This window comes from Ixodes scapularis, unplaced genomic scaffold (genome assembly GCF_016920785.2).
Source record: "Ixodes scapularis isolate PalLabHiFi unplaced genomic scaffold, ASM1692078v2 PGA_scaffold1__304_contigs__length_218370807, whole genome shotgun sequence".
Classification (NCBI taxonomy): Eukaryota; Metazoa; Arthropoda; class Arachnida; order Ixodida; family Ixodidae; genus Ixodes; species Ixodes scapularis.
The window spans coordinates 91326743-91351410 of record NW_024609846.1 but is presented as its reverse complement, the minus strand read 5'-3'; the positions used below and the strand labels follow the sequence as shown (position 1 = coordinate 91351410).

The following is a 24668-nucleotide window of genomic DNA, read 5'->3' as shown; positions in this document are numbered from 1 at the left end:
GCGTCGCGGTCGCGACGACCCACGGACGTTTATTTTTCTACGTGCGCTTCTCACGCGTTCCGACTTCAAGCAGCAAGAAAAAAGTAAAAAGTACTTGAAACAGACCACGACGAACAAGAACGCTGGATCCACGAACACCCGGGAAAAGCTCCATCGGCCACGATTCAACCGAACGCGACCAAGCGATCGGCAGTTAGGCCTAGCAGGCACTCCGCGACTCGGCGACCGTCTGCCCACGATCGGCTGGTGTGCTGAATGGAATATGCCCGCGCGACCCTTGTGAAACTTTCCCGTATTATACTTTGATCGCTGACCTCAGTTTTAGATTAAGAGGTCAATTTCTTCCTCTTGTTATCTCCTTGTTTCCCGAGGCAACGGTGACCCTCGCCAATGAAAAAGCGGTGAATCTCCGACAGACGCAGGAAAGGTAAAGCAGTGATCGCTTTGACTAGCAGACGTAAAGCAGACGACGTTAACTGCGCCAACCCGCCGACGCCGTTAAAGAATGAGGGGTCTCGCCGCACACGAAAGGAGGGAAAAAGTATTTGGGTGCCCCGGGACACCTAGTCGCCAGTGAGTCCTTTGACTTCCCTCCTTGATGCGCGTCTGCTAGTTTTTAGACACAAACAACGTACCGCTCGAGTTATTTCGTCTGCCCTCTCTGAAAGGCGAAGTCGCACGAAAGGTAAGACAGACGCAGACGACGTTGCGAGCAGACGACGTTGCAAAGGAGCAGACGACGCGCAGGTAGGGAGTCGCGATCAGCCAATCAGGGCTCGGCGTTCTGACGTCACCGCTACTTTCTTTCTCGTGCGCAGAAGACGGAAATGAGCCCACTTGCGAGGCGTATAGACCATTCCATTTAGCGCTCTCTGGGCGGCACCATTTTGTTGGACCGCAGCGCCCTCTCCACACATCCGGGAAGTTCAGCGGGTTCGGCGGGGTAAAACGAGAGAGAGAGGGCACGCCGCCGACTCCGCTAGCAGTCGACAATCCGGGAGGTTGCCGTTCTCCATCTTTGGGCTGTATCGGCGGGCTCTACCGAACACCGAACTCTCGCTCGTGGCTGCCGTTGTGAAGTGGTTCGCGTTCTTAGAATAGTTGTGGCTACTCCAAAATCAGCCTATAGCTCTCTGTTGTTCTATTTTGCTAAATGATAAACTAGCATATCTTTTTTCCGTTACTTAAATAGCAGTTGAGTCAGCCGGCAGTACTACCCTCAACTACTGAGTTTATTGCGGCAGGAGAGCACGTTTTTATTTATTATTTCAGACTTCCACTCATGGTCGCTAAAGGCCTACACCAGTACGAACTTTTGTATAGTAAAAAAGGTACAGCAACAGGATTTTCTTTTCGCCAAAGAGACCGGCCAATCTCACACAGTTTTCCCTATTTTTGTTTTTTATTTGCACGCAGGTAACAATGCAATTGGACCCTGTGAGTCTTTTTATCTAGCATAGTATTACACGATAACTGGCATACCAAAATCTGCGCATCTGCACATGAAAGTTCCAAAATGATGCGATTTTAAACAGAGTTTGCACGCCAGCCGGACGCTAGCTACAGTCCACTCGGCGGAGCGGACGAAACGCGGGGTGAGAGGGGGTGTGCATTTTTTTTTCTTTTACCCTCTCTGCTATCACCCTAATGGAACGGTCTATAGTCGGTTACAAGTCAAGAAGGTGGGAGAAGCTGCTCTCACAAGCGTGATGCGCCCGTTTCAGATCCGTCCGCATTCGAAAGAAGAGTTCACAGGAAACGCTCCTTGTTCCGCTTCAATGGATAGATATTGGGTACAGAGCGATGCCAACTTGTCTCCGATCCCACTTTTGAAGAAAGCGACCTTTGCATTCATCGGAGGGGAACCGGCCGAGCCCCTGAAAGCAGCTTTTGTATCCATCGGAGTTGGAAACTAATCCCCGAACGTCGTATTTGTTTCCATCGGAGGGGAAAAACTCTAATTTCCCTCTCGTGGCGTCCACAATGCTAAGTCAAAGCCGAAAGATAAAGCAAATATGTACAGAAAGGCAAGACCCTCCTCGCGCGTTGGCCGCGACGTCACGGAAACGATGGGACGCTATTGGATGCGGAGATGGCGGAGGTTCTATCTATTGTGAAAATTGAGCAGATCAAAATATCAGTAAGCATTACACCAAAAGACGCGAACGCATGTTTTGGCATCTTGAAACGAAAGGTTCAGGATGCCAATACCGAAAGCATCTACTAAAAGGTGGATGTCCACCTTTCGGTGGGCATGCAGCTGGCTATGAATGACAATTAATGTAAAAGGAAAACTCAAACCAAAAAATAATGCGGAGCCCGACGCTTCAAGGCCAGTTCGGCCCCTTGTTCACGGCTGGCTGTTTTCGTTATTTTCGTCGTCTTGCAAATCGCCCGGTGTTGTTAGCTTCTTTGAAGTGGCTGTTTTTTCTGCACGTGTGTTATGGTCCTTAGCACCCCGCGTGACGCACTGCAAACCGGACACGTAGGCACTTGGAAGTGTCCCAGTTGACCGGTTGACGTTATTTTCGGTGTTTTGAACGTACGTTATCGAACTACCAACATTGGTTGCTGTCACCACTCACGGGGAACACAAACACGTACTTGCAGAACTCCGGCCACTTCATCGAGCTCACCTCCGGTCTCGAACTGCAGGATGACGAACGTCTCATGTTCTTCGACGTGGTATCTCTATATACAAGTGTGCCTGTGCCTCTTTGCAGTGTCTGTAGCGAGAACGGCACTGTCGCCCGACACCGAACTCTCCGAGAGGACGTGCCTCTCCATCGACGAGATTTGCCAGCTTCTGGACATAAGCAAGACTCTCTCTCTCATCTGTTTTACGAAAATACGACGTCAGTGTGACACATACGACGGTGTGCACCATTGGACGCCTCTTCTCTCTTCCTAATGGTCGTCCCCCTAAAAAAAAGGCTCAGGAACTCGTCTACAGGATTCCTTGTGGTGACTGCGCGGCCTCCTACGTTGGGGGAACTAAAAACTTCCCGGAACGTCGACGCCAGCATCACTATATCGTCAAAAAGAATAACGGGCAGGGTAGCGCGCTGGCAAAACACGTGCAGAAAGAGGGTCACAAGATCGTATTCAACAACTGCTCTATTTTTTTCACGAAAAGAAACTGGCGAAGATGCTTTTTTTAGAGTCCTGGCACATTCAAAACACCGAAAATAATGCCGACCGGTCAGCTGGGACACTTCGAAACGCCTACGTGTCCGGTTTGCGGTGCGTCACGCGTTGCGCTACGAACCTTAAAACACGTGCAGAAGCAAAGACGGCTACAAAGAAGCCAGCAACATTGAGCAATTAGCAACACGAGGAAAAGAACGGAAAACAGTCACCCGTAAACAGGGGGCCGAATTGGCCTTGAAGCGTCAGGATCCGAATTATTTCTTGGTTAGAGTTTTTTTTTTACAGTAAGTGGCATCTTGTATACATGTTTTTTTATGCGCTTTATGGCTTCTGGCAGCCGGTTGCTCTTCACGAGCATCAGTTAATAGGTAAGTCAAAGTTTCTGCTCTTGTGTTCAATCTTCAGCTTACATAAATATGCAAATGTTTCCGTTTTGTGTGTGAATGCACGGGGGCGTGCATCTGTGTAAGTGTATCTTTGCGAGGAGTGCAAGCGACCACTCTTGCGTGCCTGACAGCGTGATCTACCGCACATGCGATTAGCTGTCCCTGTCCAACCCCGCACCTGAAGCACATCAGTACACTCAGATAGACTTATGTTAGAAGGTGATTTCTCGTAACGGATTTTCAAGGAATGTGCGTGAAATAAAACTTAGCTTACTGTCTCTGAAAAACGCACACCAAATGGCGGTACAGCTTGTATTAAATTATTCATATATTAAATGCACTCTCAGTGCCCGAAGGCAATGTGAAGGGAGAAAGAAGATACAAGAAAACGGTTATTAAAACTGCTATATTTAAATAACAATAATATAACAATAAATAAACGCTCAAATAGGTCATACATCATCCCAGGAATGGTATAGTGAAAGCATTTAGCAACAGGTTAGGGTTTCTGATGGGGTGATGGGAGCGATCGAAACCGGGATGTGGTTTTATTTTTGTAGTGTGCGAGAAAAGACGGATAACTGAAATGCCGCTTTTAATGAGCTCGGGAACGCGTAAAAACGCGTATAAAAAATCAAGTAAGATAACTGTGAAGTCAGGAAAATTGATATATGCATTCATTAACTGCACTGCAAAGGTTTACAAAAACTACACTAATACGAGAGAGACAGCACGATATACAGGTTCCAGTATTAAAATCATTAGTAACACAATAGCATAAACCCAAGCACTAATTAGATATGGTTAAAGAGGAAGACACGGTTCCAAAATCACTTATTTTTAACTTGAAAACAATACGCCTATAAAAAGATTTCTGAATAATAAAATAAAAAACTTTCCATGGAATTAATGATCCTATTTGCCTGGTCCGTCATACTCCGCGTTTTACTATAGAGAGCCATAGCTGTTACAGCCTGTCAGCAGAGTAAGTGCGCTACGACACAGAGCACTGGTAGCACCCCAGTTCCTAGACCAGTGAGGGTGCCTGTTTGGTGAACAGGTGCCGGCGTGAGGATTTTGTAATAAAAAGAAGAAAAGAGATTCTTCTTTCTAACCCTTGGGCAGAACGTCTCAATTTTTATCCCGTATGAGAAACAGTGCTCGAACACTAGCATTAATCATCTAAAAATATACACCAAGACGTCATACAATTGATTCGCCCACTAAGTGGATTAGGTTGGCGAAATAAATGATGAGGCAACCATTACTACTTTTGACGCCTCTCAACTTATTAATGTAAAGGAAAAACAATTCAGTTCAGCTTTGCAAACCACCATTAACATCCCAGCGGCCAAGTCCTAAACGTGTTGGCCGTGACCTTCAATAAAAGCAGCACACTCTACAAGGAATTTTTGTGTTTTTAGAAACTACGCTAACTTCATCGCATTGTGAATCAACTATGCCCAGAAAACCTGAGAAAGCAAATGAGATGGCGGTTATTTAGGTTGTATAGCTAGGTTTCTTTACTTCGAAAGAATCAAAAGGAACTACGCTAGAATCGGGACCTAAATTGGCTAATGCTGGTTGGTAAGCCATGTAATGCGACTGGCCTTTTCTTAAGTATAAATCATATCATGGTCTGAAGATTCCCCCGGAGGAAAACCTTCAGGAACGAGTAAGCGTTTATGGCACTCCTGGCAATTTTTGGTCAGGTTTTCTTCTTTTACAGCTGGTATACTTAAACCTTAATGAGGAATATATATAGAATCTTTGGTTGAGGACCGAAATCTAGTCGATGTCGTTTTGTTTCTTGAAATTTTTCTATCGAAGAGGAAGCATCTTTTTCAACAAAATAAAACAACAAAGCCAAAACGCTTACAAACTAAATAGCAAATGACCAGTCACGGTCGTACTTTAACATACATTTTAATACAAATACGATAACTGATTTATTACTGCAGTATGTTTCCAAGCCATTTTTTTTAAATACCACCAGATCGGAGCACTGCAGTGGTGTACAGGGACACGTGCAAATGTTTTCTTTCGCAAAAGATAAAAAAATGTATACTTACTCCTTACTCCGATTGTAGGGACTGTGCACCTTTTGTAATTTATGAATAGCATTGTTTTTTCTGAAGGTCAAGTAAATATTAAGGAAAGGATCACCTGGTGTTACGTTCCCAACCTGCATAAAACACATTAAGGTCCGTTACATCCACTTAAATCTGTTCTCTAACGCTTTTAACAATATTTCTTAAGTCTCCTCATCAAATGTTTGTTTTCCCGCAATGCACAAAAATGGCGCTAATTCAGCAAGAAGTGTTGAGCCGGGGTTACACTGGTCATAAATCATCCAAAAGACAGTCTGCAAACACGAATCACCGCAATATCCGTGGTTCGAATGCCTCGTACCAAGTTTCCTCCTTGAACTCATTGCTCTGTGGCATTCGAAGCACGGATATCGCGGTGACTCCCGTTCGAATCTGTATGCAGGCTGTCTTTTGCATGATGTATAAGCAGTATGACTACGGCTTTAGGCTGCTCTTAAAAAGCCCCTGATACGACAAAATAATCTTTTTTCATGCTAGGCGTTGAAATGGCATGTCAGGACATTACAAAAAATTGTTTCACTATAGAGGTGCGTAGTTTTTTTTTATAAAAATAGAAATACGAGGCCCGATTTAAAGTTCCCACCAGTGCACTGTGACGTAACAGTGTACCGCAAGGTGTCGGGGCGGTCAGAAGGGAGGCATCGCCGGAAGTCACGTGAGCTGTATCCCTCTTCGTGCTTACCGCGAGTGCGCGTAATATTTTTTCAAATATTTTTGTTATTCCCCGCACCTCCACGAGCGATCCAAGCAGACAAGGTTTCTTTTGTTTGCTTTTCGTCGCTTAATGTTGCTGTAAAGGTAGAAGAAAAAGAGTCAGTGAATTGACGTAATCAATTACAATGCCGAGAAGGTGCTGTGTGAGGGACTGTGCCGGTATTTCAGCAACTGAAGAAGAGATCACACTGCATGCATTTCCGAGAGACGGCAGGCATCTTCAGCCTAGAGAGTATACGATGATTCGACGACCTCGGTGTCCGAACCTTCAGCAATGCAATTGGGCGTGTCGTTCGATAGCAATCCTAATTTCTGCGAGCGTTCTAAAATTTTTTTTTCAAAACTTGATAGTTTCTTTTATGCCTAGTATAGCTCTGTATCATCGGACTGACGGTGTGCACTCGTACACTGGCTTGCACTCGCAACGCTTTCATCATTGACCTCCATCACGTCGATCCACTGACTCTTCGTCCTCAACTTTTACAGCACGCAAACTAACCAACGGTGCATCGATAAAGAGCTAGTAGTACTGAAACTTCGTCCTCTACAATCGCTCGTACAAAGAGCAGAAAGAAAAGTCTTAGGCACGGTCGCGGAGAGCACGAGGAGTGAAACTCACGTGACTTCCTGCGAACTCACTTTTAGTAACGTAGGTCGATGCCTCCCTTCTGACCGCCCCGACACCTTGCGGTACACTGCTACGTCACAGTGCACTGGCGGGAACTTTGAACTGGCCCTCGTATTTCTATTTTTTATAAACAAAAATACGCAATTCTATAGTGAAACAACGTTTTTTGTAATGTCCTGACATGCCATTTCAACGCCTAGCATGAAAAAGAATTTTTTTTTTTTTTTTGTGGCGTGTCAGAGGCTTTTAAATAAATTTATTCCAAGAGCAAAACCCAAATTTAAGGGACAATTCAATTTTGATATAACTGTTAAATGTATTTGTGTTTATCTATGTGATGAACTACTCAGACATATTGAACACATGTATATAAAATTGTACTTCAATATGCTCACGTGTTTATACATGTCTTTTAAGACATCTTCTTGATATATGTCTTTGGGGTAGCCTAATTTAAAAACCACATTTTTGAACTGAAAGCAAACAATAAACATTACTTCTGTGAATCCATCAAATAATTTACATCTGATTTCGAGCAAACTTACCTTATTTATTGCCTCTTTTTTAGTGTCATTGTCCATCCATGTGGTGTTTTGAATAACAGCTAAATGAGCTTCTCTAACACTTTCGGCAAGTGACTCTACCTGAAAATAGAAGCATATTTCTGACCCGAAAAAAAAAATATTTTGAGGAAATATACGTTTCAAATTTCACACAACAATTGTTCGCTGCACGCAGCTAAAGAATGAAAGTATGTTGTTTCCGTTCTAAACGTGCTTGCTTGAAAATCACGGTACGAATCAATTTTAAATCATTTGTGTCAATCTAGTTTGTAACGGTTCTATTTTTCAAGGAGAAAATAAAATAAAATATTGCGGGCTATCAGTTTAGAATTTGAAAGTCATGAACACGTTGTGCTATAATGAGCTACTGCTTACCAGTCCCCACATTGTCATGATTTTTTTTAATGTTGAATATCTGTCGTTTTTGTTTTTAACAGAGTTAGTGTAAACTAACTCTGTTACCCGCCGAGATTGGGTTTTGTTTGAAGAACTTGTTTATGCGGAGAGCAAATTCGTCTGCTTCTTGATGCCTCAAAGCAAGCTGCCTCAAGGTCTACCCACTATCCTTCATACAGAAGCAATCAGAGTTCAGCGTTCTGACGTCATCACAACCCCTGCAAGAGAAGCAGACCAACTTGCGCTCCGCATAGGTCCCGGTACATGCTGAACCTACAGTTCGTTCATCACGGACTAGGTTGCATCTTTCCCACAGCCGAAGTCTTCACCTTTAACCAAAGCACCCGGGCTACCGGGCACACAAACTTACACAGCCAGCAGAACACTCAAGTGCACTTTTCAATGGGCAGGCCTCCTTGTAAACCTGACGAAGTGCCATAGGCTACGTTTACATGGATGCGACAGCAGCGCATCGGATCCAGTTAGCGAATCGGATCCACTTCAACCACTAAGTTTACATGGATTCGGATCGACCAGCAGCGGCACCTGGTGTCGAAGGTCACAACGCAAATCTCGTGACCTTCAGATTGTTTTCGAGGTGTCCGGTTTGCCTACCGGCAGGCGAAGCAAAGCTCCCGTAATCCCTCGCTCGAGCACTCGATTCGATCCGCAAGCGTATACATGGAGAGTCTCGATTCGGATTGACCATCTCAAACCACCCCGTCCCAGCGGATCGGATTGGATCCGATCCGATCCGATCCGAGTTGTTTACATGGACCGATTCGATTCGTTAACTGGATCCGATGCGCTGCAGTCGCATCCGTGTAAACGTAGCCATAGACGCGGGTCGCGGACGCAAGCCACGCCGGCAAAGACCTCGGATTATGTTCCATCGGTTAGGAAAAGGGGGAAGGGGGGCGGGGGATTTTCGGGGGACCCGAGCGCGACAGAGGTTTACGAGTAGACGTAGACATAGTGTTGGGTGAAACACCGGAAGTGTTCTCCGTATTCTTGGAATCCTGTGTGGTCGTTCGCTGCGCTTGCGTTTACAAAACCCATGCGTTTGTCTACTCGGCTGTGTCGGCCAAGTTCTCAGTTTATCTACTTTTTAACGTACCTAAAGCTCGCGCTCTGTTGTGCGGAAAACGTTTCCTCGTGATGCACGTTTTGGTGATTCTCGCCTAAATCATCAAGGTCACTTTATTCTTGCCGGCCAGAAACAAACCAGGGCTCTAGAAGGGTTGAACACTGAGCTAGTTGGTAGGAATTCATCCTGCTTAAAGACACGCGTAAGGTGAGGACATTGAATAGAATAAACACGACAGACAGGTGCTCCCTCGTATAGAGGGAGCACCTGTCTAAAGAGAGGGTGCTCCCTCTATTACGAGGGAAAAAAAGAGAGGGAAACTGCCAGTTGCGAGTGAGCGTTTGTCTCTCGTGATCGTTCTCTACTTTCTCCTTGTCGCTTGTGCGCTTTTTAAACAAAATGAAACCAGGGCTCCTGTCTTGATGTTTAGGCTCTGAGCCGTGTACCTGAAATTGGGAGCTGACACTTTGGCCTTCCGGTGATGGTAGTGTCGCTCGCCCGATTGGTCGAGAGTGCATTTGGCATTGGTATTCTAACTAGACCCTGATTGGATAGGACAGGCCTCGGTGCACTGACATGATATTTGGCCGGGCGGGAGATTGTTGATTCTGAACTGCCCCGTACGGGGGCCTTTTTTCCCACGGTGTGCCGCGTTACTGCTGTCGTGCGAAACAGCCCCTGCTGTCCGGTCCCAAGTTACCCATAAAAAAATGATTTTTCACTTTTTATTGAAAACGTGTTGACTTCTTCTTGACTCTGATTACTTTCTTTTGACTTTGACTTTCTGTTGACATGGACAACAGAAAGTTTGTTGATTTTGTGCTGAAACTTTTTTGATGATTCTTTTCAATCTTGGTCAAAAGAAAATCTATTAATTTTCTATTAACTTTACGTTGATCTTTTTTTTACTTCTTTTTGACAGTGTCATCAGTATGAGTGCAGACGTTCTGTTTACTGAAAATGTTGACTTGATTCTCTGTAGGCAGTGTCAATAGAATTGCTACAAACTTTCTGTTGACTTTTTATTGAACATAGTACACCTCGACTAGATGTCAAAAGTCACTAAGTTTCTCAATAGACTCTGACAAGGTGAGAACGGTAGGGAGCAGCTTCAGTTATCCCGCCTCCAGCGCGAGCATACCACCCTTGACACCACTTCGGCGTTCGTGCACCTCGAGCGCGCACGTGCAGAAAAAGCACGACAAAAGGCATGGGGCGTGTGCTGGAGGCCAGGCGTTCAAAAAACATGCCCTGCCGTTCTCACTTTGTAGGTGATTCTTGTGACTTTAATAACCATATTAATGTAGACAACCTGTATAATAAACAAAATAACCATTTTAATGTGAAGAAGCTGCCTTGACTCACATCGTCCTGAGTGGTGCTATGCAGAGAAACGATAACATTTCTTCTAGAAGCCGTAATGTGGATGTTGGTTTAGCGACTGCGCCATAATATTATTAGCTGTACCAATGATTTTATTAAAAGATATTGTCCTCACACTCCAAAAAACTGTTTTCTCTTTGGCAGGCTCCCGAGAAGAAGATCGAATACTTGGAACCTTAATAAGTTCCTAGGTGGTCAGCGGCCATTTGATCACCTTCAGTATGTAGGCTATATAAGGCTCTGGAGCTGTTAACGGGACTGTGATTACGTTGTTCACTGCTGGTGTTTGTTTCTGTTTATTTCTATTCCCGAGTTGTGGTATGTAAGTAGCTGATTTAAAATGCACAGAGGGACACTATTTCCTAACGAAAACCAAATTTCTAAATAAAACAAATAGAAAAAAATTCGCTTTTTTACGTCATTTTGCTGCAGCCGATTTGGGAGCAGAGTGGAAAGCCATAGTAAGCTTCCAAAACTTTGTTTAATGAATAGCTATGCTATAAAGATTTTTTTCTCTTTTTACACGGCTGTAGTTTTTCATTTGAAAAGCTACAAAAGAAGCATATTGGAGGTGACAGAAAGTCTGTTGACTTTTTTTTATTAAGAAGTAGACCAATATTCAAAAGAAAGTCAACACATAAGCTAGACAATGTCAAATGAAAGGCTATGACAGTTTATATTATCTGATGACTTTTTAAAACAGCCTTTCAAGAGAAAAAAAACACAGCTTTTTGTAAGGGTAGCCAGCGTTCTCAATGTACGCGGGAGGACCTTTGACGCCAAAGCATCCGTCTCGTAAATGTTAAATTACGTGTACCATACGCGGCAGTTGGTTACATTTACTTTAAATTTCTGCTGTTTTATGTAATTTCGTTACGTACCAGTAAAGTTCTATTCGATTTATTTATTACTTCATGAGCCTAAACATTTATTAACTCTCTTCTGTCGGCTGCATAAGAAAACCAAAATCTTCTTCAGCATGTAGAATACCAGCAATCGGCATCCTCATTCACGTTTCTCCCCGTCCACGTTGCTATAGACACGTCGTAGTTTTCCGATAAAGGTCCAGGGTAAAACAACCTAACATCTAGCTCTGTTAGCTTAAGTGCGAGATTAATATTACAAAACTATTGACAATTTTTATTTGTAGGGTACTCACATCTTGTTTCTGCGTTGAATTAAAGTACTTATCCGCATACAGCTTTCCCAGCCCGTTGCCGATTATGGGGTCATACGGATCGTTCACTGCGCTGACGCAATGTCTCCATCGTGGCTCCGGTCCCTGGAGGCCCCTCCACACTTTGTTGAACTCCAAGTTGAGTGTTGTCATATTATGCGAAGCAATCGGACCTAATTTAGACAGAAGTTTCCATCCAAAGTAGTTGTTCACTATTACCCTAAGGAAAAAAAAACAAGATCAATTATTTCTGCGTCGCATATTCAGTTACAATTCCGAAGCCCAAACTTTGCCATCTCAAATATGCGGGTTTTGTCTTTTTTTTTTTTTTTTTTTTAATTGCGCCAAATTCAGAGAAGGTTGCTAAATGTCATCCAGATTCAAGCAGAATGTTTATATGTCATTTTCTCCTTATTAATATTCTAGGCAATACAAAGTTTTAAAAGACCCGGTGCCTCGTAGTGGTTTTTTTTTTATTTTATTTTAATAATAGCACGAATATTTGTCATTCTGCGCAAACGTTATCGCACAATATTCTTTACATAGCTTAGATGTGCCTTAGACACTTATACTTTGTGTAATTATTACTTATAAATCAACTCTAGAATTCAATATTCAGCAAAATGACTCGATAAATCATCGGGCCAATAGGACAACTTGGTTTGAAAAACCGTAAGTAACGACAATTCATTATGAGATGGGAAAACTCGAGAGGCGGTCGTAACAGTTATGTTAGTTCTTACCTGGCTTAATATTTTATTTACAACTTTGTTATCTTATTCTAAGTTGTCGAAGATAACTGTAAGTCTTTCGTAGAAAAGCACGTAAGACATATCCTTAAACAAAATTCCAGCACAATGATGACGTGAACTAAAGTGGCGAAGCGGGCGAGTTGGTTCATGATATAGAATTTAAAAGCGCTAGCAAAAACGAGGACAAAAAAGGAAGGCGAACAGGACGAGGACAAAAAGGAAGGCGAACAGGACAAGCGCTCGTCCTGTTCGCCTTCCTTTTTTTTTTGTCCTCGTCTTTGTTAGCGCTTTTAAATTTTATACAATTATGACGGCTTCTGTTGAGCGTTAAAACACCTTGCAAAGCCTTTTTTCTTACCCAGATGTTTCATTAAGCAACTTCATAGCTCCCCTAAGGAATCTTTCATTGATAGCATTGACTTCTTCCTCTTCGGTTAAGTTCACTGACGCATCTTGGAAGATATCCTTTAGAAGCTGAAGCCACCCTTCCTGGCAAAACAGAATAACATACCTGTATGCATCCAACTCGTACACCAGCTCTCAGCTAGCTATTCATAATGTAAGGCTTACTGATTCTAATTTTCTATCAATGTCTTTCAGCTTCGTGGATGGCTCGGACTCCTTTTGAGGTGGGCTTGTAGATTCGTCACTTCTTGCCAGGAGCTGGATTATAAGAGCAGGTGATCATCAGGTGAACACGGAAAATTTTAAAAAGCGCCAATATTGCATCTTACAGCTTTAAATGATTTTGATGATAAATATTACAAAGCCGGACATTAGCTATACTTGAGAAGTTTTGCTTGGAGTACCATGTATGAGTCGATATTTAGAGCTGCTTTGATTGTCTAGATTGTATCTCATAGTTTATAGTAGGTTTCGTTACCTTCAACTGCCGCGATTTTAAAACAAATTAAGCGATTGGTGTTAAGAATATTCGGCCACTTCTACCCCTGGCAAATTTCGTGATTGACCAAAGGATGTATTCGTAGAAATGTACAACCCACCTCCGACAAACTACACTTTATTTCATTGTGTGTGGGCCATCCCAGTGAATGGCCGAACTCTCTTTATATAAGGCGCTACTCATTACCGGCTTGCAGCACTGCAAAAATTAAGTTCGTCTTGGGCATATTGCACTCGTAATATTGTGTGAACGCCAACAATATTTTTAGAAAGGTGTGGTAAATAATTTCGAAAGGTGTTGGCTTTAGCTTCAAACGTTGAGGAAGTTTAGTAATATTAGGGGAACATTAAAGACGCTTACGTTGGAATATTCTTCTTGTTCAAAAAGAGGCTAGACGCTTTTTTATAGCATTTTCCTGACAGTGTGGCTTCACAAAAAAAGACAGCTTTAAAATAACCAATCTCCAAACATATACATTTGAACACGTGAGCCTGACTTTATGGCTTAAAAGCCGACGACTACTTCGCGCTTTCCACTTTTCACTCTATTCGTTCCCTCCCCTCTTCTACCCTGCCCACCGTTGCTTGTTTCCTCCTCTTCCATGGTAAGGAGGATCGTCTGCCTTGCAGAATCTCAAGTCTGGTCGTCGGCCTTTAAGCGGCACGTTTTTTTCGATTGAGTTGTGTCACCAATGATATGTCCTCAGTCATAACCTGATGTATGCGGAGGGCAAGTTTGTCTGCTTCTTGCGCAGGGGGTAGCGGTGACGTCAGAACACCGAGCCATGATTGGCTGATCGCGACCCCCTATCTGAGCGTCGTCTTCTCCTTTGCAACGTCGTCTGCGTCTGTCTTACCTTTCCTGCGACTTTCGGAAGTGCAGAGGCCATGTTCACGAAACGATCTTACGCCAAAAATGTGAGTAAGAAAAAAAACGTACGAACAAATTCGTATTTATGAAACGAAATTATAGTACGCTTTGCGCAGGTTACGACGGAATCCTACGACAGCTCCGAAGCTGTCTTACGCACTTACGATCAAATCAGCACGATCGACAGCGTTGCTCAGTTGCTTGGTCACGACGACCAACGGACGTTTATTTTTGTACGTGCTCTTCTCACGCGTCCCGACTACAAGCAGCAAGAAAAAAAGAAAAAAGTATTTAAAATAAACCGCGACGAACAAGAACGCTGGATCCACAAACACCCGGGAAATGCTCCAACGACCACGATTCCACTGACCGCGACCAGGCGAGATCGGCAGATAGGCCTAGCAGGCACTCCGACTCGGCTCAGTGCTGCTCCTACGGTCCTTGGCCAAGACCGTCTGCCCACGACCGGCTGGCGTGCGGAATGGAATATGCCCATGCTACCCTTGTGAACCCTTGTTAACAGTTCCCGTATTATACTTTGATCGCTGACCTCAATTTTAGATTAAGAGGTCAATCACTTTCTCTTGTCATCTTATTTTCCGAGGCAGCGGTGACTCTCGCCGGTGAAAAAGCGGCGAATCTCCGACAGACGCAGGAAAGGTAAAGCAGCCATCGCTTTGACTAGCAGACGTAAAGCAGACGACGTTAACTGCGCCAACCCGCCGACGCCGTTAAAGAGTGAGGAGCCTCGCCGCACACGAAAGGAGGGAAAAAGTATTTGGGAGGGAACTTGCGGACACTAACCACCCTCACCTCTCGGTTCTTAGCAAACAAACCTCGGCGCCTCGGGACACCTCGCCAGTGAGTCCTTTGACTTCCCTCCTTGATGCGCGTCTGCTAGTTGTTAGACAAAAACGACGTACCGCTCGAGTTATTTCGTCTGCACTCTCTGAAAGGCGAAGTCGAGCTCGCTCCTAAAGACCAGCACTTCCGAAAGTCGCAGGAAAGGTAAGACAGTCGCGGACGACGTTGCGAGCAGACGACGTTGCAATGGAGCAGACGACGCTCAGATAGGGGGTTGCGTGGCGTATAGAACCGTAACGTAGTTTATTTAACTGGGTACATCGAATATCTTTGTGCCTACACTTAAATATTGATATATTTGAGGACACTTTGCTCGCTTTTCAGCTAGATTGATAATATAGTATCGTAAACACTGGTTTGTTAAGTTGACTTTATGGTGACCTCACTGTTTTCTGTCCTTATTTTATACAAGATTACTACTACAAGCACGCAGATAGCCGTCATCTTACGCGATTCATAGCAAGCCACCAGCGTGCCCCCTCTATATATTTTTTAATCTTGTTTTTTTTTTCCCAAAAGAAACATCCAGTTTATTTTTAAACGAAGAAACTGATAGTTTCTTTTCTTTTGTAAAAAAATGCCTTGTGCTTTCGCTAGGGCTTGAGAGATAGAAACAAAAGCGCTACGACATAGCAAACAGCATGACCTCATCGGGTCGCGTGACTCAGCAGAACAATATACAGGGTAGTTTCACGTGACGTATTTCGGGCTCAAAAGCGCCACTGTATCTACTCTAGGATGGAATCTGTGGCTCTGTTTCGTTGCATGGAGGTGGTGTTGTTGTAGCTCCCATCCGGAGTAACTGGCGGCAGAAAGAAGCCCCTTAAAAATGCTCAGTGGTGATTTCAGAGAAGATCGACCAGACGGTGGCTGGTCGACATTTTTAAATAAACTGATATTTTTATATGCCATTGTATATAATTGTATGTATATGTGTCTGGCATAAACAAATCCACCCTTAGTCTTGACGAGAAAAAATAAATTGGGGACAGGAAAAGTCATTCTGATGTTAGCCTGAGACTGAGGCAGGAAAAGAGGAAGTTTCAAAGTAGAAGAAAAAGGAACAGTCGAGGATACTTTCTCGATTCTTCTACTTTGAAACTTCCTCTTTTCCTGCCTCAGTCTCAGGCTAACATCAGAATGGTTAATTTCCACCAGCTCGCCTGCGCACTCACTACAATATCAAGGAAAAGTCGTTCAGCGTGAAGAGGTGGATGGTCTCGTTAACGAGCAATGATGGAGGGGGCACGTTTGAAATTGAATAACTAAAACGGCAACATTAGTAGAATTCTTATACTTTTCAAGAACGAACTTTTGATACAGTTTGCTTGTAATATATAGTAATAATATTTTGTTTAAATTATAATTACTTTCCGAAAAATCCCAAATTTGCCTGCTCGGACGACCAATGGCAAACTTTTGAGGCCTGCATCTCATGAAATAATTGAATCACCATCATATACTTTGCAGACAGTATTCTAAATATATAGAGCTATTATTTAATATATATATATATATATATATATATATATATATATATATATATATATATATATATATATATATATATATATATATATATATATATATATATATTAGGGCATCTTAGTAATACAAAAGTCGTGATATATCTAGTCAAACATGGGAAAAAATCAAACAACGAAGACTTCAAATGCGAATAACAAAAAACAAAAAAAGAAGAAAACACCACCTTCAATTTCTTTTAAATTTGGGTACCTTGTCATATTCTATTTGGGCATTATTTTTATATTAAGATATGTTACAATATTTGATTGATAAAAGAGACATAACTCCCCAAAAGAGGGTCCTTCTTCAAAGCCTACACTTACCAGTGCCCTATGCGAGAAGTGACTCTGAGTTCCAGTTTCAAGAAAATAACACGCATATTTTATATATTTTATTCAGACGAGGCCATTGATAACTATAGCAATGGTTCGCACAGTAAAAATGTGGAGAAACCACTGCATAGAAAGAGGTATCATACTACGGACTAGTGATCCGAAAAAAGATCATGCAGCCATCAACCACTGAGAACTTTGTTTACTTAATTGTCCTATGACACTGTATGTTCCTCTCTCTTCCCCTCTATCTCCATCTCTTTCTCTCTTATATATATCCCTAACGTATACCTAGAATAAAAACATATGCAAACGTTCCTTATCTGCGTCATAGTGTTCTGTGGTTAGCAAAATTTATTTCCTCGCGAAGATCACGATTATGGCGAAATAGCTGACTGAAGTAGCAGACGACACTTCTCGCTGGTCTTGGCAAAACGGCCATTAGAATCCTTTTTCGTATTTTCCCGCTCGCTGTCAAAGATAAGGGAGTCCACTTCAACCAGCAAAATATGGCCGCCGATGCCTGTTTACTGAGCTGTCATTCCCCAAATACTCGAACCCCGCCTAAATACAATAGTAGAGCGTAAACACTGTCGCCATGTTAACCTAGGAAAGGTTAACATCGCGACAGTGTTTACGCTCTAGGTAAGGAAAAGCATGGCGTGTTTTATGAGCTGAGAACGTGTCTGCTGCCCCAGAGTACTTCACGAAAGACGAGCTGCAATGTTCGCGCCAAAATCCCGACCAGAAGGACGTGATGTCTGCCATGCTCGACGGGGAGAAGACGTTCGTACCAAAGCACTTCATGACATGCTCAATCCGTGAGGCCTTTCGTGTATACAAAGACAAGCTTCCTGATTCCAGTATTATGCTAACGAAATTTTTTTCCTTGCGCCCTAGATGTGGTAAATGTATTCCACGCCGGTAAGTGTGCGCTTGTGTGCGCTGCGCCAATTATTGCCTTTGTATTGCCCCTCTAGAGAAGGTTACAGGCTCAACATTCAACACTGTACGACCCACTAACAGGTCTGTGTCTTTACGTAGACTGTGATCACTGCCCAAAAGATTTGTATCTTACACTCGAGGAACTTCATATTCCAGAGGTTAAATAGATTGTGCTTGCAACATGGGAGTCCGGCGACATTTAAAGGAAATTGGATCGTGACACTTCCCTAAAAGTGGTTCAAGTAACTGTTGAAGGTTGGATATCTCACAACCATATCCGACAAACGGAAGGTAACGCGATTTACGATGACCAGCAATGCACGCAACGCGATGCATTGTCTTTCATTTTGACTTTGCTGAAAACTGGAGCGTATCGTGCTTAGGGACGAAGTTCAAGCATACTACTGGGAGAAAACAAAGTTACGACAATTACATCTGTAGTGACGACAATAAAATCTACAAACAGCTTTGCCATCATCGGTGAGGACCTGTGTGACGACGCCACAAACGCTTTCTTGGCTCTAGAAAAAGTGAAAGAGTGGGTTGAAGACAACGTTGAGGTACATTCGTACGTGACGTGCATACGTAAGTGATGATGCCGCCAGTCATTTCTAAAATCGCTACCAGCTTGTGGGGCGCTCAGCCCGCCACGCAGCGGCGAGTGCCCTCACCAACGACGGGGGCGGTTCCCACACCCGCCTAGAAATTAGACGGCAGAGCCGGGCCAGGGGAAATTGACTGTTTGGTTTCGACCGGGCTCCTGTCTGAGTCATGGTAATAAACCTTGCCTGAGTCCACGGAACGAGTCGTCTGGTTGATCACCTGCGACGGGCGGCGGAAGTCGAATGCCACAAGCTTCACTAGTTTTCACAGAACGAGTGCCCACAAGCACAGTAGTTATTTTCTGCTTCTGGATATCGGAAAGTGCATGTGACGGAGTTGGCGGACTTGTGAAGCCCCAGGCCACGCTGAACATCCTGAGAGAACGTTCACTAAACGCAATTCAGACGGCCAGGACTATGGTGAGCGTTCTATGGGAGAAACTGAAAGGCGTGCCTCTTGTGCATCTGGACAAAAATAAAACTGTTGGGTATCGGCAAAAAAAGAAAGAAGAGTGACTGACGGTGAGCGCCTTTCCTGGCATTCAGTCTTGGCACGCCTGGCGGCTGTGCAAATCATCAACAGACGGCTCCTGTGAGATATATGTAGCACAGAAAGTCGGATCTGTTTTAAAGAAATTTTATTAAATGGGTACAGTGAGAAACGCCTTAGCGTAAAGTGCCCGATTGGATTCCTCAAAAACTGCTCATTGTGAATTCAGGGACATCTTATATCCCACTTTCCTTCGCGAGGTACTTAACCTACTGTTTTAGTTGATTATCGCTTATAATCTTTATCTGATCACCATACGAGAATTACGAAACGTTATCCTCGCGGAAGATAAAATATCTGGGCTTGTCACAATCCTTTCGTACACCGAGAGTATCGAAGGTTCTACAGACAGGCGCAGTGGCACCCTTCACATGAATGTGTTTTTACCCTGAAATGCATAGCAAACATAAACAATTATAGTATTCTATATTTATTTGGATGTGGAAGTAAAGTTATTTCTTTTATTCTAAATATATAAAAAAAATACCGTAAAGTTATACTTCACACTGCATCATATTTTCTGGAATCACTAGGCTTTGATCAATACTTATTTGCACGCTTTATGGAAAATGCATTGTATAGTTCCTTCTCACTTTTACTGTGTGACCAATTGGTCTAGTTGTCAATGACCTCATCTGAATAAATATAAATGAAATATGTGTTAGTTTCATGAAACTGGAACTCTGAGTCACTTCTCGTATAGAGCACTGCTAAGTGTAGGCTTTGGAAAAGGACGCTACTTTGAAGAATTATGTCTACCCAACTTTTTTTTTTTTATTTAAGGTAGTGTCTTTTTTTTTTTTGCATCGAAATGTTTTCTTGTTTGATTTTTTCCCCATGTTTTCCTAAATATTTCATGATTACGGTATTCCTGAGCTGCCTAATATAAGTAGCAAATAATAGCCATGTATATCCAGAATAATGTCAGAGAAGTATATGATGGTGATTAAATTATTTCATGAGATACAGGCCTCCAAGTTTTGCCATTTGTCGTTTGAGCAGGTATGTTTGGCAAGTACAAAAATATATATATATATATATATATAATATAAATAAATATTATTACTATAGTACAAGCAAGCTGTACCCATAGTTTATTTCTAAAAAAATATTATATAGTCCTTATAATTTAATCAGTGCGCCTTAATGCAACTGCATGTCCACCTCTTTACGCTGTACGACTTTTCCTGTCCCCATTTTTTTTTGTCTGGCCAAAACTAAGTGTGGATTTGCTTATACCGGACACTAGAAAATGGCATATAAAGAAATCAGTTGATTTTAAAATGTCAACCAGCCACCCTTTGGTCAATCTTCTCCAAAATCACCCTCTCAATATTTTGCACATTTCGGTCTTCATTTGAAGTTAAGCACTTGAAACGTCGGCTCATCTGCGGCCAAAATGGTCTCGGGGGATGCTCCTTCCGAAAGAAATTTTAAAGTAAAATAAGCCTGGGTCATTGCATGCAAACGTTCTGGGCGGTTATACCGACCATTGAAGACTTTTTTTTATTAAACATCGTGGTTGTTTGCTAAATTCTAAATGTACTTTTGGTAACATAATTTTCTATAAAAAGAAAGATTTGATCACGTGAGCACTTGAAATTTCTACAGCGAAGCCGAATTCGGTACAAGTTAAGGCCTGTTCACACATGCAGCGGAGCGCTATAAGCGCAGCGCTGACTTTGCGCTAAGACTGTGCTGACGGGAGCGTTCACCAGATTTGTATAGCGCCGTTAAACCTGTCGCTCATGGCAGACGATAAGTAGCTGGCGACACGTGAACAGCGCTGCATCAGTGCTTCGCTGCATGTGAGAACCGACCTTTAAAACTTTCTCAAGAATCGAAGTGATTAAAGTAGGATATATCAATGACTTTCACATTCTCTGCTGAGATTGCTATTTCGTATGACGCAAAAGTTTATATTTTATAATAGCTTCTGCTTCGCTTTTTCGGGAAAAATTTATCAGAACACGAGACATGTCCAGAATTTAAAACAGAAAGCACTGTTGACAAGAACCAATATTTAAAACCTTATTTGGGCGGGGTTGTAACTATACTTTATGATTAAAATATTTTGAGAACAATACAGGAAAGACCTTTTCAAAAATAAATCTGATTTACCAAACACTCGCGTTTGATGAAGCTTCACACCCAAATTAAGCATAAAGGCCCCTCTTGTAAAAGTATGCTGAACGGACCATTATGAATATCAGCGTGTTACCTTGTAATTAAGTAAAATGTATTGACCTAAATTTTGTTTTAAGATAGAAATATATTCTTGAAGTTCTGCAACGACGTAATTGATATTCGTGCTAGTGCACTGTGCCTTCAGTGCACAGAACAAACGTGCACCTGGGAAATTGAAGACATGCCAATGCCCTCGATCGGACCCCAATCGCATCGAGGTTGTGCCCTACATCGCATGTACCTTGAATTGCGTTGTTGTGAAATAAGTAATACCAAATGAGGCATATGGCATGTCACGAATTACAAACGGTGCGAGCATGTTGATCAATGGGGGCGCGGTACAGGTCCACGAAAACCGCATACGTCGGTGATGAACTTCCAAAAATTGTTTCGCTTAAAGAGGGACCAGCAGAAATATTCTTCCGCCTGGCGGAAAGTCCTCCTCGCCCTCTTTCTCTCTGGTATTGTAGCACGGCGAGGCGAGGGGAAAGGTCCCCTTTTGCGCCGCCGTCTTCTGAGAGGATAAGCAGAGAAAATCCCCATTCTGAGCGACGGGCGATGGGTGCGGCAGCAGCGACCTCGTGACTTACGGGTAGCTTCAGCTCCTATCGCGTAATCTGCCCCATTTTTTGGCGCTCACCAAGCCTAGCCCTTCGGGTGTAGGTTTTACGGGGCTGCAAGGCTGCGCCCGCGCAATCACCGAATTTCAGCTGTCGAAGGTCTTTGGTTTAGCCCGTGGCAAAGTAAACGCATACTTGAGAGCTGCGGTCCATAACCGCACCCATTGAAGGAACGTTTCATAAATATTTTCGGTTGATCAAGGAGCTCAAAACACATGCGCGAGAAGTGGTGACTTGAATATGTAAGTATGACTTACATCTTCACAAAACATTCCATCTTCAAAAAAAAAAAAAACGGCTTATCACGCTCAAACCTGCCTCAAACTAGGATTGATGGAAAAAAAAAACGATGTACCAGGCGCGGGCACCTTCTAGAAGCTCTCTGTTGTCTCTGTTTTCTAGCAGCGAGCACAAATTATTGGAGAACTTTAGCAGACTATGTTTTCAGGCCACGCTATATTTAGCGGGAGCTCGCACTGCCACTTCGATGCATTCTCTGATGCACGCGCCTGAAGTGGCAGCGGGCCTTTGAAAACGATTTACTAAAATGCCCTGTTGTGTGCCTAACTCGCAGAACATGACGGCCAGCAAAATGTATGAAATTCATATTTACACATTCCCAACAACCACTTGACGTGAGAGGACGTCAAGGGTGGATGTCAATTTTAGAAAGTTTTAGTGGGTCGCTTTTAGCCACTTAGATAACCGTACGGTCCGTACCCCACAACGATATGTAAGCTAGACTCGCTGTTTATATTCTTCATCGAGTGCGGCTATGGAGCGGAAAAGACAATATTAAAACCCTTTTTGGCGAGTCTAGCGTGTCGCGTTATGGTTCAACGTTGCTTGTATTGGTACCATATCACGGGCCGCCACTTCGAAGCATTTATGGTGTCTCAAAAAAACTAAAGCAAAAGCAGAAAATTTTTTTAACGCGACACAGCATTGTATTGAACATTGTAAAAAACTTTTAGGTACCCTACGCCACGCAGTTAGCACAAACAAACTATCGCAGGTGTTTCCCAATTTTTTTTTCTTCTTAGAAGTGAATGATGTTTAGGAAACTGTTAATGCGAGTATCCAACCTAAGCGGTAGATTTTAGTGCGAGTCGATACATTGCTGGGGAAAATTGCAAAAAGCGGCGATGTCGTGTTTGCGCTAACAGTGTCGCGTAATGTACGCACACAGCTGCACAATCAACGCTAACGGAGTGAATGAGACAATTTAGAGGCCCCCAAAAAAAGTCGTGTTATTTTGTTTGGTTTTTATGGTTGAAAGGTTGTTATTTTTAAACAAATAATCCGGTAAAAAGTGCTTCCATTGGGCACCAGCTTACGAGGCATCAATTTGTTCTTATACACTAAATTCTGCATGGCCCTTGCGTAAAAATGTCAATATTGTATTCGTGCTAGCTGTGTCACGCACAGTAAGAAGACCAATTCATTGCTCGAACATTTAAACTAGGCCTTTCTTACGCCAAATAGACATTTTGCCAGTACGCTTTATTACTGGTGGTTCATAAAATAATCTACGTTGTTTATTTGGAGGAAAGAAAGTAGTGGTGAGGGGAGGCGGAATCGAATACAAAAGATGACTCTAGGGAACCTCGAACTTTGTAAATATTGCGCACACCCTATAATTCTGAGTTAATTACATCACTTTTGCTTTGTCTGTTTCAGAATTTGTTAACAGTCGCGCTAAAGGCCAAATGAGCGACAAGTCAGATTCCTCTGTTTACTTGAGCAAGAAGCGTATGCGAGATGGGGGGGGGGGGGGGGGGGGGGGGGGAGCGGGGGAACTGAAAAAGCATACGAGTGTAACCGTAGCCATCTCCGACGAAGCCTGAACCTCACTTTTTTTGAAACCGCGGAGCTGACTGCTTTCGACGACTTGATAAAGCAAGCCAAAGCCGTTAATAAGTGTGACTCGTTGTCAGCTGTGATAATCAAATCGCTGCGACGATTTCTTGAAACCTTTCATCTATTAAAACAAATTGTTTAATAAGTCCATTGTTATATTATGCTTGCATTACGTGGCACTGTTAGCCCGAACGCGACATCGGCCCTTTTTACTATTTTCGCAAGCAACAGGTATTTTCTAGCACTGAGCTCTGCCACTTAGGCTGGATAGTTGCATATCAGTTTTCTACACATCATTCAGTTTTAAGAAAACAAAATTAGAAAGACCGGCGATAGTTTGTCCGTGCTAGCTGTGTGGCAGTATACCTAAAATGTCTTTGCAATGACAAATTACAAACGCGTTTCATGTCAAAAAAAGATCGGCTACATTTCTTATTTGTTTTATTTTGTGTTATGTAGCGGCTGGCAAGCTGGCGCCCATCGGCTCGTGACCATCGGCTGCACTCGCACCGAGCGCTCGAGAGCCGCGGGGCACGGGCAGACAACGCCAGGCTAGGAACGTTGCGCCAGGCTTAATCGGAGGCTCCATCAGAATAAATCGATTAGACAACCTTCGAAGGCTACATCTCGTATTTAACATTGGCGACGAGGGCGGAAGAGAACTCCAGCAGCGGTTCAAGTATGTCTGTGACACAAGGCAAGCTCGAAGAATTCCAAGGGACAGGATGGTCGGCCTGGGCGGAGCGATTGGAATTCTTCTTCCAGGCAAACGACATAACGGACCATGCGAAGAAGAGAGCCCTGCTGCTGACCCTTTGTGGCGCTGAAACCTACGAGACTGTGCAAGCGCTGACGGCCCCGAGGAAGCCCGGCGAAGTTGCCTTTGAAAGCATCATGTCCATGCTCCAACAACATTACGATCCACGGCCTTCGGAACTATTCAGCCGAAGCCAATTTCAACGCCGCGACCAACAGCCGGGTGAGTCCATCGCTACCTATGTGGCGGAACTAAAGAAATTAGCCGCCAACTGCAATTTCGGCGTGCTGACACCTCTCTCGG

General features: G+C 43.3%; 1 protein-coding gene across 1 annotated transcript in view; it reads right to left on the bottom strand.

Annotated features, from left to right (window-relative positions):
* The window catches only part of LOC115312681 (phosphate-regulating neutral endopeptidase PHEX), a 99664-nt gene that overhangs the window by 14308 nt on the left and 60688 nt on the right, over positions 1–24668 (bottom strand). The window contains exons 8-13 of the mRNA XM_040212225.1: positions 12918–13010; positions 12706–12836; positions 11578–11815; positions 7535–7633; positions 7385–7462; positions 5609–5721 (exon numbers count right to left, since the gene is read on the bottom strand). Coding sequence (XP_040068159.1) covers positions 5609–5721; positions 7385–7462; positions 7535–7633; positions 11578–11815; positions 12706–12836; positions 12918–13010 — 752 coding nt within the window. The remainder of the gene's footprint in view (positions 1–5608; positions 5722–7384; positions 7463–7534; positions 7634–11577; positions 11816–12705; positions 12837–12917; positions 13011–24668) is intronic.